General features: G+C 33.5%; 2 protein-coding genes and 1 pseudogene across 5 annotated transcripts; 1 reads left to right on the top strand and 2 right to left on the bottom strand.

The window, feature by feature from the left end:
- The first annotated feature begins 474 nt into the window (after positions 1-474).
- On the top strand, positions 475-1198 carry LOC123216067 (annotated as a pseudogene).
- A 1413-nt stretch (positions 1199-2611) lies between these two features.
- LOC123217708 (transmembrane protein 53) lies at positions 2612-6788 on the bottom strand. 3 transcript variants are annotated; one of them, XM_044638813.1, is made up of 6 exons: positions 6696-6788; positions 5993-6101; positions 5013-5838; positions 4788-4893; positions 3532-3737; positions 2612-3200 (listed from the first exon to the last, which is right to left on the bottom strand). In XM_044638813.1, the coding sequence occupies exons 3-6, from the start codon at positions 5741-5743 to the stop codon at positions 2933-2935; spliced, it is 1311 nt and encodes a 436-aa protein (XP_044494748.1). In that variant the 5' UTR covers positions 5744-5838; positions 5993-6101; positions 6696-6788; the 3' UTR covers positions 2612-2932. The 3 variants fall into 3 exon arrangements, with proteins under 3 accessions (XP_044494748.1, XP_044494749.1, XP_044494747.1); XM_044638814.1 differs by having other exon boundaries at positions 5013-5833; XM_044638812.1 differs by lacking the exons at positions 5993-6101; positions 6696-6788 and having other exon boundaries at positions 5013-5981.
- A 3079-nt stretch (positions 6789-9867) lies between these two features.
- On the bottom strand, positions 9868-14424 carry LOC123217675 (FAD synthetase 2, chloroplastic). 2 transcript variants are annotated; one of them, XM_044638771.1, is made up of 5 exons: positions 13987-14423; positions 12666-12718; positions 11527-11662; positions 10584-10759; positions 9868-10472 (listed from the first exon to the last, which is right to left on the bottom strand). In XM_044638771.1, the coding sequence occupies exons 1-5, from the start codon at positions 14223-14225 to the stop codon at positions 9958-9960; spliced, it is 1119 nt and encodes a 372-aa protein (XP_044494706.1). In that variant the 5' UTR covers positions 14226-14423; the 3' UTR covers positions 9868-9957. The 2 variants fall into 2 exon arrangements, with proteins under 2 accessions (XP_044494706.1, XP_044494707.1); XM_044638772.1 differs by lacking the exons at positions 11527-11662; positions 12666-12718 and having other exon boundaries at positions 13987-14424.
- Between the last annotated feature and the right edge of the window lie 728 nt (positions 14425-15152).

Below are 15152 nucleotides of genomic sequence, written 5' to 3'. Positions count from 1 at the left end.
AATTAGAAAATCCACCACACTTGCATTAAAGGCAATTCAAGTCGAATAGAACCCGAACAAGGTCTAGTTTGCAAAAAATAATAGATAAAAAGAAAATATAAATTAAAATGGGATATATAATTAAAATCTATATTTTCTCAATAATAAAATTTTACATAACGATTTTAAATACATAAATAAGTATATATTTGATATATATCATCCAATAATTAAATAATTTTAAATTAAATAAAAATAATACCTAAACTAAATATATATAGTATTACCGTATATAATTTTGTTGGGTTAAACTCATTAAAATAAAAAATAAAGGTAAATAAAAAAAGATAAAAGACCAAAAATCACTACCGAAAGTAGTATTAGCTTCTACCTATTGGGGGTTTGGGCCTTAATGAGCTTAATTCCACAGCCCTTATCTGAAGAAAGTCCAGAGCTTTCTAGAAGCTCAGAACTTAACAACTTCGCCAATTTACCAGAAAGTCGTAGAGGCTTCAGCTGCAAATAAGGGATTGCGCGCGAAAAGTACCAGAATTCTCCGTTCTTATAAAAACCCCAATCACACTCCTATTTTAGACCATCAGGCACAATTCTGCAAAGTTAAAGCATCAAACTCAGCAATCAGTCCAATTCCCTCGAATTCTTAAATAATATGTCGCTGATTCCAAGCTTCTTCAGAAACCAGCACAGTAATATCTTCGACCCTTTCTCTCTTCATATTTGGGATCCGTTCAAGGATTTTTCCTCACTCTCCACTCGTTTCCCTCAAGATTCATCTGCTTTTGTCAACACCCAGATAGACTGGAGGGAAACCCCGGGGGCACACGTTTTCAAGGCCGATCTTCCGGGACTCAAGAAAGAAGAAGTGAAGGTGGAGATCGAAGATGACAGAGTGCTTCAGATCAGCGGAGAGAGGAATGTAGAGAAGGAAGAAAAGAACGACACATGGCATCGTATGGAACGTAGCAGTGGGAAGTTCTCGAGGGGTTTAAGTTGCCGGAGAATGTGAAGATGGATGAAATAAAGGCCTGTATGGAGAATGGAGTTGTGACCGTAACTGTTCCTAAAGTTGAGGCAAAGACACCCGAGGTCAAGGCCATTGAGATCTCTGGATAAAACACCCTGTAAATCGTTGTAATTGTGCAGTTGATCTGTATTAACTAATTTTCATATGATTATGTGAATACAAGACAATTTAGTATCTTTTGCTTTCTGTTGTCACAAGTTTCGTTGACTAAAAAATGTTTACCATTTCAAACAAGATGGAATGTTCTATTCTTCTCAAACTTCAAAGAACAAAGAAGAAAGAATGCTAATGTGTTGAGCTGGTGCGTATGATATTGTGGTTGAAACTTGGTTGTATGTTTGAACTACAGGAAACAATGGAACTTTTGCTGATTGTGATGTGGCTTCTGTCAAAAGCGTCATGCAACAAATCTTTCCCTCGTTTCAATTTTTGTTATTCATGTGATAAATCATCCATTCAATTATATGACGAGAATGAATGTTCCAGTATTCTGACTGACGAATGAAAGAGGCCTCCAAGAGGTCAAAATCCAAGAAGGAATTATCTATTGATTCTGTTTGTATTCAAGCCGAAAGTTCAAATAAACGAGTGGCTAAAATTAATAATAGCTTTGGCAGTTTCTACATATGTAGCGATCCTGCAAATTCTATTTGTAGCCATTACTTGTTTGTGGCTAAATTTCATCTCATTGCACAGCCTAGAAAAAGAGAGAGGGAAAACAGGAGGGGAGATGCGACAACTTGGTGCAGTTTGATGAGATGAGCGGATTTAGATACTCCACTATAAAAGTGGAAATTGGAACCAACCGATTTATAAGATTTAAGAATCAGATTAAGTACCTAGGGTCGGTTCTGGTTCCGAAGTATTTAGCACAATTCATCAAAGATTCAAAATTCGCTATTCTGACAAATATAAACACAAAGCAAATTAGACTCAACCAAAACGCCATTTTATGGCTGGACTACAACCCAAAAAATCCCGAAAAAACGACTAACCCTTTCATCAATAAAGTTGGTCCAAAAAAAGATGCAGAGTAAGGATCTTCAAGGAAAAAACAAGACTAAAGGCGTAAGCCTTAACTTAGCTCTAAACAACTCTGATGTAAAAAACTAACCAGACCAGGATGCAATGACCGACAAATGCCCTTCAAATTATCTTTGTTGTGTTCGTGTTGGTTCCATCGGTGATTAATGGCCTCTATATTACCACCAAATACCAATAAAAATGGAGGCAAATAGCCCACCTCATAATCCTTCTTTTAATCTTCTATATTTCCACCCAATTCTATATTCTTCTCATGTAATTTTCTTCTTGCCACTTCACTAAATTCATCACCATCACACCCGTGTTGACAATTTTCTGGTGATTTTTGACCCAGTTAATATCATGTTTTAGAGTCTGAGTCAAGGTAAATGAGGTGAGACTTGGGTTCGTCGATTTCATTTTCATTTTTATCAGAGAAAGGGAGGAACCAATGATGTGGACTACTCATATAAGAGGAACCTTAGAGAGCAAAAAAGCAACATAGATTGAGGAAGAATAAGAGAAAGAAGAAATATAGAGAAAATTTAGAAGAGGATTCAAGAATTTCCAATAACATGAAATCTGCATTTCCATTTCATCATTGTGCCGTTTATACAACATGCCAACTCATCAGCCAACAAATCATTAAATAGTTTTAAGACTTTCACCTTTCAAAAATTAATTTTGAAGAAGAATAAATTACAGCAGTATTGACTGATGTTTACAACTTTTTTAACAAAAAGAATACAATTAATGGCCATCATTTTTTATTCTTGCTGGACCGAATAACCTAAAATCAACGAATCAATTGCTATAACCATGTATAAGTATAAAATTTCGAAGGGATAAAAGAATTGATCTGTGTCAGAGCATTCACAGCTTTATTCAAGACTGCTTGCAACAAGTAACCACACAGTCCTCCAAAAACTGATTGAGCTGTGTAGTATATAGTTTTGGGTCATTTCTAAAATGATCAACATGAGGTGTGGAGACAAAGTTGCAAGCCCTAACCTCATGCCCAGCCTTTCGCTGCTTTTCGATAAATGACTCTACAGAATCTGCAGGAATGACTCTGTCTGCCGAGCTATAAATATATAATTGCGGGCAGCTTGGTTGCCCTGATGACAATAAGCCTAGCAGATCAGAAAGCCTCCTGTGACATTTTAATCAGATATTTATGTCAGTATAAATACATATGGATAAAGAAAATATATAGACAGAGATGGTGAAAAACACCAAAAAGAATATGAAAGACAGTGAAAGATGTTTCTATAATGGAAAAGAACAGCAAAGATGTATAAATGAAAGTAACTCCAGTAAAATAATTTTGGTCGCCTCCCCTTCTGCAAAACTCTATTACAGCATACTTAATTCACTTGTTCTTAAAAAATTATAGAGGGAGACTATTCTGAAAGACATGAAGTATGATTAATCCGTCTCACTAAATCTGCTCAACTTCCTTTTATTTGAAAGGGATAAATTACCTGTTAATTGTAGGAAGATGCAAAACCACCTCAAAGAACTTCTCCAGGACTAAAAGCAAAGCTGTTTCAGTAACTGCAGGTTTGGGCTCTCCAAGAGCTTTTCTACCAACAAACATATCTGTACTTGATTCATTCATGCTAACAACTCCTTTTGTTGCAACACTGTGCTTCTTAAGAAATGCTGCTGAGAAACCTGAAGCCCATACCTAAAACAAATGAAAAGAAGAGATTGTCCAGCATACTCAACCAAAGCACAAATTCCAAAAGTAAAATATTGAATAAATCAAACCCAAAGCACTAAAAATGAAAAGGCACCACATATCCAGATCCTGGCATATTCTGAAATATAAAATTTTAATACAATCAAAGAAGAGAACCAAAATAAAAATTGCACTTGCCAATCAACCAACAATAGACTACTTATTCATTTTTTGTGCGAAGAAACAACATTTTCCAATGTTACAAAGCAGCAAAATCTAACAAGCAGCTCAGAAATACGCATGATAAAAGTCAATCTTCTTGTGCAAGAGAGTCAGCACAAAACAAAACTAATGCATATTAGTTGAACACTTAATCTTATGCCAGAGATAAATGAGTTTGTTATTCTAAAGAAATTTCAACAATTAAAGCAACAAAACTACTCACAGTTAAAATGATAATATCAAGTCAACCTTTTTAAGTTAAACCTGAAACAAAAACTATACACTAAAAAGGAACTGTAATGCAGCACAATCACTCAAGCAAGAACACAATGGTGAGTGCTGTAGAGACCACACACAATGTTGAGGCACACTAGAGTCGCCCTATTCCAAGCAAATCGGCATCCAGCATATTATAATTGATCATGAAATTTTAACCAATGCCCAAAGAGATGCGCTTTAACAAGATCAACAAAGTCAACTCGCTGGTTAGGAGTCAAGATTCTACATCCATGAGCAATCTTCAATTTGCAGGTACGACAAAAAAAAACTCCACTTAAAATGATAGGAATCAATCAAATGGTGATCAATTGACAATACACAACAGCAAATGCAATACAGGAAACAAACAATAGGAACACAAAAAAACCAACACTATCAACATATTGGCCTTTAGCATTATCTTCATAAAATTATAGTGCATTCATATTTCATTGTACTTTTACTTATCAGAGTAGCAAAATGAGGGTCACAACTCACAACTCTCATTTCTTATTAAAAGCATTGGCAAAAATTTCAAGAGATGAAAAGAGGAACACAATTGCAAGCATCGGTTACCTGAGGGTCAGGAGCTGCAACAGGTGCAGAATCTACAATGCAACCTCTAATCCTTCCTATTAAAGAAGGATCCTGCTTCTGAAACTTTTCAAGAATAGCTCCATATCTGTAAAAAGAAAGACCCGATTTAGCATAAAGTTTTACATGTTCATAAAAAAACAGAGAAAAACGTGGTGTTTGCACAGATTTTTAAGCCCTTGGATGTAATTAAGAGAAAGAGCTTACGTTAACCATCCAGTGTTGCTAAAAGTATGGAAAACAAGATTTTTCCCTTCATCTTCCAACCAAGCAGCCAAATGGTCCACAAGTAATTCAATATTCTGTTCAGCCTTTCCACCAACTTGGTAACTGAGAATCTCAGCCATTGGAAAAGTAAAGGTAATTACATGATATCCCTTTGAAGTATACCACTCAGCGTATCTCTTAAGATGCTTTTGCTTTGCGCCCAACCATCCCAGCAAAACCACTACAGTCCTAGACTTCGCCGTGGAACACTCGGTTGTACCAGAAACATCAATGGCATCAGGTTCCGGTAAATGCCATCTATATAATACATCAGGAGAAAAGCTAGGAACAGCACTTGCAACTGCAGTTGGCTTTGAGGCTTTAGCCAACTCGGCAGACTGATACAAATTAACAAGAACAGGAGAAAAAGCCGCAGAAGATAATGAACTATTATGGCCCGGATCGAGAACACCGAAACTAATGTTAGGTACAGGTACTCGGACCCTGGTAACAAAGGCTAAGTTTGATAGCTTAGAAACAGATATATGTGACACCCATGATGAAGCCGAAGCTGAATCTAAAACAGAAGGATCAACTTGGTCAGAGGAAGAACACGTGCCTGATGATCTAAAGCACTGGAATTTATCAGAAATTTCAGCGGAAACGGAGGCAACACCAACCGCAGCCGCTGCAATTAGAGGTCGTTGAAGTATTCCAGACAAGGAACCCATATTGGAATTCCAAAACTGAATCTCTTAACTCATAAGAAAATTAAGCAATGCCCATATAATACTAATAGAATTAATAAACTACTCAACCATCTGCACTGCACAAAACAACAAACAAATTGAAGAATCACGCTTCTGGGTAGTTTTGTGTATTTTGAACAGAAATGTGCATATAAAATAGAGGAAAAGACGCAAGGAAAAGGATTCAAAAGTGGAATATTCGTTTGTTGAAGCAGATTATCGAAGACTTACGCGGATTTGGTCCAAAAAAACCGGACTGTCAAAGTGTAAAATGATGACAGCCCGGTTCTCACAGTTAGCACGCCGCACCGACCAGGAACCTTCTTTTGGATTCAAACAGCTGCCAAACAAAAATTAAAAAAAACAAAAACACCCTCAATTAAAACGAGCACTAAATATTGAAATAAAATAAACGTCACGTCGTGGTACAAGTAAGAGAAGCTGGGAGGAGTAGCAAATAAGAAGATGCCACGTGGAAAATGATTTGATAATGATTGATTCACAGTGACGGAGAAGCCGGACGATTTGGGGGTGAGGAAAAGAAAGCAAGGAAGAACGAAAAGACTGTTTAGTCCTCGTTAAATATATTAGGATTCCAGTAACAGCGAGGAGAGAACGGGAAATAAACGTGACAAACACGGTGAGCCCATTTTTAGGAAGAAAAATTTATGGTCCATAACGTGAAGCGATTAAATGGCAGGTGTGTGGAGGTGAGGTAGAGAGGAAATAACTATTCTACCCCTAGTGTATTGTCGAGTCAACTCAGGCTCAGCTCCAGATTGAGTTGAACAAAAACGAATTTTTTCGTTGAATGCATTTGAATGGGGAAGTTTTGGATTTTTTTTATAATGCAAAGAAGTTTTGAAAGGAAGATTGACTGGGCGATAAAAACGAGAAGATAAACAAAATAAAAATGGCAAAAAAAAAAACTCACCTGCGAAGGATGAAGAGAATCCTTGGTATTCTTTGATGGGAGAATGGACAGAAAGAAAGAAAGAAACAATTTTTAATTATTTTTGTTGGGTTGGGTTGGGGAAGCAAATTGCGCAGGCTCTACCGATAAATACAAAATATATAATAGGTCAATTACTTATTTCCACCCAAGGTTTGTTAAAAATTTGAATTGGTATCACTAAATATTAAAAATTCAAACTCTCACCGTAAACTGTTAAAATTGACAAAATCAATTAGTTTGAAGGGTGTGATTGTTATTTAATATTTAATATTAAAAAAATAAAATTTCATCTTTTTTTTTTAATTTTAAAAATTAACATTTTTTTTCAATCTTAAGTTTTAAAAACTTCACTTTTCCCCCCTAGGTTTATTTTTTTTCTTCCTTCTCTAGCGACCATCTCCGTCACTGTCAACTTTGGCTTCCTAGCCATCTTCTTTTTCAGTGTTCTCTCCCCCTCCTAGTGCTCTTCCTAAAGAACAATGGTTGAAGAATTGTCAAATCGAAGCATGGGTCATAAACTTCATTGACCCATGCTTCGATTCGACAATGGCCACCATCGTGTCTCTTCATTGACTCCAAAGCCAAGGAACTTTGTCTATCTTCATCTAAGCTCTCATGATTCGATCGTCAAAGGATGAATCATCGAATTTGTGAGCTGTAACAAAAGACAAATTGGTCAAATTCGTCTTCTCATGAATCTCTCTTCGACAAAGAAAGAGAGCATCGAGCCATCCACTGTAAGTTTCGAAGAAGGCAGCCAGAGTAATTTAGTTGTCGAAAAATGCGTTGCATTTTTTAGTTAACCTAACAAGAGAGAAAAGTAAAGTTTTCAAAACTTAAGATTGGAGAAATTTTGTTAATTTTTAAAGTTTATGGAGGAAAAGAAGATAAAATGTTATTTTTTTTAATATTAAATAGTAAATGATAATTATACACTTCAAATCAATTGATTCTACCAATTTTAACAATCTATAAATAGGAGTTTGGGTTTTTGATACTTAATATATACCAATTTGATAATTCAACAAACCTTAGGTGGGAATATAACATTGGTTCTCTCTCTCTCAAAATTAGCCTATATTTCACGCCACTTAGAAAAATCGGTGTTTATATAATACTAGTATGATTCTCATTCTAATTCACAATCAATTTAGGATTCCTTTTATTATATTATATGATACTGTTAAATTAAAAGCATCTTATATTTAATAAATAAGTTTATTAAATCTTAATCACATAAAATTAGTGATAATGAAGATGGCCATTTATCTTCCAAATTGGTTGGAATTATTGAATTAAATAAAAATGTGTAAACTATATTATTATGTTATTTTGAAAATTGTTACATAATTTGCTTTTCCTATTTTAAAATATATAAAACATTAAAAATTTGTTGGTTGGTGCTTGGTTCTAGATATTGCCAAGTGAATATTCATGAAATATTCTGTGGAAAATTAAATTAAATTAAATTAAACAAAATAAAATGCTTGGGTGAAATGAGGAGAGAAGGAAGATGCTTCAGGCTGCCCATAAAATACACATTCATGTCTGTCGTGTATGCTTACGTTTCTCCATTCCCCTTTTTTTGGGAACTTTATTATTATTATTATTATTTCTGTTTCACTTCATATAAATAATAATCAAATTTTCTCTCTTCACATATAGAAATGGCAATTTTAATCTGAACATATAATCTTGATTTTCTCTGTTTCTAATAAATAAGAAATTTCTCAATATAAACGAAAAAAAAAAAAGAACGAAAAATATCTCCCAACCAACGATGGGTCAAAATCAAGGGTACATATGTTCTTACTTTGTTTTTATTTTTTTATATTAATATATTTATTTAAAATATTTATATTTTTTATGATTTTAAATTATTTATATTTTTGTTATATATATTAAAATGATTATTATATGTTATTTATGATATTTAAAATAATAAATTAATTTTAATTTTAATTATTTTTTAAATATATTTATGTTATACTTAAAATGTATAAAGAACAAATTTTTATCCACAAGTATGAGTACGAAGAGAACATTTTTAGTTATGGACAGGGGATAAAGAGGAGAAGGAGAATTCTTGTTATGTCCGTGATGAAGATGGACCCAAAATAAAGATTAATTTTCTTTACGAAAATGACAAGGGAGAGAAGAACATTCGGCCCCGCCCATCCCGATATCATCCCTACTTGGCGATTCTCTGCAATACTGCAGATATCTATGGCTTTAAAAAGATGGAGATAATTACCTAATAATGCAAAATGATAATTTGGCATGACTAAGGCATCAGCTGTTCCCAGTTTTATTAATTTGTTTTTTTTTATTTTTACTTGTTGATTTTAAGCCATTCAATCCTTCCACTCAATAATCCTGCTTTCCAAAAAGTTTGGGATTCTAATGTAAAATAAATGACAGCAAAATCCAGGATTCCTTGATTTACAAGCAAGCAGGTTGGACTTGGTTCAATATGAAGCAATGACAGCTATCCAGAAGGCCTAAAAATGTAATAATCCACTACTGTGCACACTGAAACATGATAAGGAGATAAAATAGAACCTTATTCTGATAGAGATAAACTTACTTGAATGGAGTTGCATCAGAACCCATTGCTATAACTCTTCTTCTACATGCTTCAAAGTGGAAGATGACAAATCCAATTTGTTAATAAACCAATATCCATACAGAAGCATACTCACCACCTGTCACCCTTCATATCTACCCACTTCTTCACTCATCCATTAACTTGCTCCTATTTCTTAACAATGAAATTACGCGTACACATCTTTTATACACAATTTGAATACACAGATGACATATCATTATGTGATTAGATGATTTTGAATTAAAAATAAAGTAAAACCCAATTACATGATGATACATTATCTGTGTATCAAAAATATATACACATAATATTGTTTTTTCCCTTATTGCTCTGCAATTCTATCAACCTTAATATCAGAACACAAAGTCAAAATAACAGAAATTATCAACCCATCAAAAGATTTTTCAAAATATCTGAACTCATTAACTACCTACATTAAACAGTACTTACAAACTGAACAAAATCCACAAATCACTAAGCAAAATTTCACTTTTATCTCCAATGTAAAACACATGTATACTTATGCAGCAGATATAGCGCCTATGATTTGAAACTTGGATGGAACTTTCCTTCCATCAACTATTTAATGGTATAAATATAAAATAACAGAGCTTAAATAAAACAAAATTGACTTTAAAACTCACCGAATTCAATACCCAACAACTGTAAGCCCTGAGAATTATCGAAACCAGAAAGACCTACCTCATCCATTTCTAAATGGATATATGTTGAGTCAATGAATATTCTACATCTTACTGCGTTCAGATCACCATATAAAAGAATACAGTTTTCATAAAACCCTTCCTTTGGCAGGAGATTTAATGAACAAGACTTCAGAACTGAGACCCTATGTTTATTGCTGTTACTAGTTAATAACTCTTCCCAATCATTCACCATCAATATAACACGATGTCGACGACCAAGAAGCTCTGACACATATTTCACGTCACCAATAGCTAGAGCGTGGCGAACACGGGTAGATGAAACCTGTCCTCTCTCTTTTAAATCCTTGGAGTCTATAACTCTGGAATCTTGATTCTTGTCCATGACAGAATTAATAATGTAAGCATCCATGCCATACTCCCCACAAAGTCTCACCAATTCTGAAGCATCACCTGCAGCTTTGTATCCAAACCGGTAGTTTTCCCCTGCAACAGTTACCAAATTATAACTTCTATTAGGTATGATCTAGTACATTGTTCCACACTACAAATTTTTACATCAACATCAAAAAGGCTTTGACATTGATATTAATTTACCTGCCACAACTCCGTTTACTCCAAAATCCTTTGATAACTTCTCAACAAACTGTTGCGGAGTGAGATGTCTTACATTTGAAAATTCTATCTGGTACTCTACTGGAGCTACACCACCACAGTATGGGGCCCAAGATGAGAGAACCCGCTTCCGGTCACATTTGGCAACTATGGGGGTCCTATATATAGAGAGTACCATGTCAATGATATATGATAGTTTGACATAATGTAGTTGTCTGCATTGAACTAATCAAATGTAAGGCAAAAACAATTAGTATCCACCATTCAGAATTAAAATGCTTGTTCACCAAGTGGAAAAGGATATTGCAAGCATGGTGAAACAAAACAAAACCAAGACAAGTCAGGACAAGACAACTTTCAAACTCATCAGAATTGTATTAGTGAGTCAACCTAACTCTATAAATGCAGTGTAACAAAGTTACCAACTCATCAGAATATGGATATGGTCAACTATATAAGCAGCCCATAAGCAAAGCTTTACTATCAATTATATTTAGATACCTTCCACCCAAATTTTGGGGTTTTCTTCCTCTGCGCCCAAAGTATAGTATAATACTTCAAGGTTTGCTTACATTGACATTGTAAAAATGGGCCCCAAAAATTAAAATCAAAGCCATATATAACAACATCTTCAACTAGTGAAACCAAAATTTACCTAGTACTATAACATTGGATCCAAAACAAACCAAATTGACTGCTTCAAATTAGGTCACCCAGACTCAAGTTGTCACAGTCTTGTTTGATATAGAGGAGACAAAAATTGCAGCAACATAAACATGGCTACAAAAGAAGCTGCAAAAAAGCTGCTAGGCCAAATATAACTCTGTTTTCCCTCTACCAAGATAAAAAGTTCTAAAGATGTATAACTTAGCAAATTTAAAAGATAAAAATTGCAAAAGAGACAGCATGAGAGAAGTGTTTATACCTAGGCTCCCAACCAAATACTTCTGCCATCCCTACAAATGACAACATATATGGAGCTCCAGCCTTTGATGCTTGAATTGCAAGTTCTCGATGACCGATATGAAGGGCATCAAACTTTCCCAATGCTACTATCCCTCCTAAAGATAATTACAAAAAAATTCTATCTCATATTTTGAAGGAGGGAAAAAAAAGTTTTTGTAGATAGAATTAGAAAATATTCTAAGACTAGCTAGAATTATACTGTAAACGTATGAAAGACAAGGACTCAACCATAACCAATGACAAACTTAGCATAGCGACTTGAATTTAAATAAAAATTAGCACCACACTAGGAGCAACAGTTTTTTCTATACAATCATAGACAACAAAAAAGAAACAAGAAATTGCAAAAGCTAAATGCAGTGAAGCCCAAATAAAGAGAATGAAAACCAAAAACTAAATAAATTGCATGCATCCTAGAGCTTGATTATTTTCTTAAATTTATCTAATGAATAAATTGGATGAGATCATGTAAGAAATTGTACAGCTCATACACACCTCTCAACCAATTCATTATCCAACTCTTGAGTAAACCTTCTACATTTATGCATATAAAAATAAAAACTAAAGCCCAATGCACATAATACTCATTTACCAAAATCACTTATGTCAACACTGGAAATGCAGCCTCTAGTGACAAACAGATGTAATTTGAAATATATGGAGGCTAAGAGTTATAGAACATGATATATAAAATTTTGTAATTCAGTTACACCACATCTTCAAAAAGATGAATAAGTAGAGATCAAAAACCATGTTTTCACCTCACAATTATGGGTCAAATCACCACTTAAGTGAAATTCTATGCAACCCAAAATGCACAAGAATTTATCCATTGTATATAACCAAGAAGGTAATGCACTAACTCAAAACACTGTGATTAATATTTGACCTCACAAAATAGAAGCTTTTAAATCCTCCTTTAAATAAATATAAATACACACTAAATTAAGGTAGAAAAGTGTGCCAAATGTTAAACTCACAATAAAAAAAAAAAAATGTTTACAAGTGAAATTTCAAATAAATATTAAAAAACGAAAAATTTGGTTATAAAGTAACAAATATAGGGGAAAAGAGCTGGAGAAATAAGTAAAAGAAAACCTGCCAAGGGGCACAATCCTTCAACAGGAGGCTCACGTTCATCTTCTTGTTGGCTTTATGCAAAGAAAAGTAATCAGACAAACAAATATTGACAGATAAGAGAAACAGAAGACATAGTAACATTCCAACACACACACCTATGAAGAACTAGCAGTGATTCACTTCCTGAACATACATAACACTGGTGTTTATTTTATTTTTCATTAACTTAATCTAGTCTTCTTCCTTTAATTTTTTAAGGTGATTTTATGAGGAAAAGAACATTTTGAAAGGAAACAGTTATAAGACACTATTAATAATTGTATTAGTTGAAAGAACACACTATAACGGAACTCCACAAATTAGGATCAGCCAATGAAGGAAAAGAGGCCAATACAATATACGTACAAAGAATGACCAGAGATAGAAACTACTCAAATCACCCAAGAAAACTGCTTTAACAACACACTTACACAAGACATCTTGCTTTTGTTTCCTCAACCAAAAGCATCTATGAATATAATGAAAACAACATAACATGTAATTGAAGGTATATCTGACTAAATCTTAAGATTATTAAATTTCAGAAAAATTTAATCACTGAGAGTTTGAAAAGCACAAAAAGAAGTTAACTTTCCAATAATCAAGTTCTTTTACCAGTTGATAACACAAACAAAATAAAGACTCAATGCAGTAATTTCATCTACACCACCAAAACTGAAAAGAATTAAAGCTATGCAATTGAAATCTTGGTGATTTGCAAAATAGCCCTTTGTAGCACTCCATAAGGTTTTCTTTTTGAACATGATTATTCGATCCAAGAGTCCATGTGCTCCAACCAAAAGACCCCATACACAAAGCTTAAGAGATCCGAGATAGAGGTAAAACAAAGTCTTTCTTTTTAATCCCTAAAGCACTGTTTTATTAAGCAGAAAAAATTATACAATGACCCGAAAAAGAACTCATCCTCGTATCTAAAGAAACAAAAAGAGTATAAGTTTGGGGTAAAATGTATGCCAAATCTTGTGATGAACCAGTTAAAAAAATTTCCTAAACATTAAACGGTTATAATTTTTCCCATACATTTTCTCGAAAAATCAATAACATTCAAACAATAGCACAAATAACTAAAATGGAACCTTTAGCATCTGCAAATAGTTTAGTTAAGCTAATTTTTTGGTTTACATATCAAATTTGCTATTATCAGTTTTTATATATCTTCTCAATCACCAAGCTTAAGGTTCACACACAAACCCCAAAATAGTTTAAATAAATTTAATTTTTCCAGTCAATTTTAAGTAGGGAGAAATTGAATAATGGAAAAAATGGAAAAGACAAGAACCTGAAACATCCGGATAGAAGAGGCAATTCGCCACTGGATTTGCTTTGAAGGCTTGAAGAAAAAACCAATCTCTGCTGCAATCTCTGAATATAATTTTCTCCAATAACAGCGACAGAAAGAGGCCTCATCATGAAAGAGGAAAGTTGAAAGATTTTGGAAGTAGAAAACCCTAACCCTAGATTTTGATGGTAATTAGACTCTCGCATATGAAGTGAAATACGAGAGCCATTACTCAACATTATTGTTAATATTAATATATTTAAATGGATTTATTTATCAGTTATTACAGGAACACACAGAACCAACAAAGAAGAAACAAAATCTGAGGGTTGTCTTTTTGAGTTCAACTCACCAAAACATCCTCTGTGCGCGCAAACGTTGTTTTTCTTCCAGTTCAGTTCAGCTACCTCTTCTGTATGTGTCCAATTTTTTACCCACGTCACCCCTCTCCCAATTAAGTGCAATTAATTAAAATGAATCCTTTGGGGGAACTTGAAATTTGTCATAATTTCAGGGGTTACGCGAATCTACCGAAACCTAAATTTAAATTAAAAAACCGATTCGCCCCCAACCTTTTATCAAACACAGTGTTTTCAATAAAACAAAAAACAACTTTTAAAATTTTATTTTGATAATTGGAAATTTCGTTCGTATTGATTGGATAGATAAATTTGAGATATAATGATTAAAATTATAATTATTATATCAAATAAATCAAAATTTTATAAACATGATAGAGATTTGAATCTAAACTATTTTCTTAAAATTTTTAATGTTTCATCTATTTTATTAATTTTTAAGTTCAACTTTTAAAATTTTTATTTTCATTATATCTCACTTATATTACAATGTTAAAATTTAAATTCAAAAAAGACTATTCATTACATTCAAGTACTTTTGTTTACATTCAAAATTCACGTTAGTGGTAATTTGATTTTCTAATTTTGAATTAAATTTCTAAAACATGTGTAACTGAAACTTGTCTGTATGACATGTGGGGAGCCTTACCGAGATTTTTATATATGCAAAGCAAGGGCCATTTTTTTAGATTAAACATGTGGGGATTTAAAAGAATTTTACGTGAGCACATGGGGCATATTGATATTATACATATGCATTGCCAGGGTTGTTTTCAAGGGAGAGTCTTATTAGATTTTACTGTGTAG

This window comes from Mangifera indica, chromosome 5 (genome assembly GCF_011075055.1).
Source record: "Mangifera indica cultivar Alphonso chromosome 5, CATAS_Mindica_2.1, whole genome shotgun sequence".
In the NCBI taxonomy this organism is placed as follows: Eukaryota; Viridiplantae; Streptophyta; class Magnoliopsida; order Sapindales; family Anacardiaceae; genus Mangifera; species Mangifera indica.
This window is presented reverse-complemented; position numbering and strand designations above follow the sequence as displayed.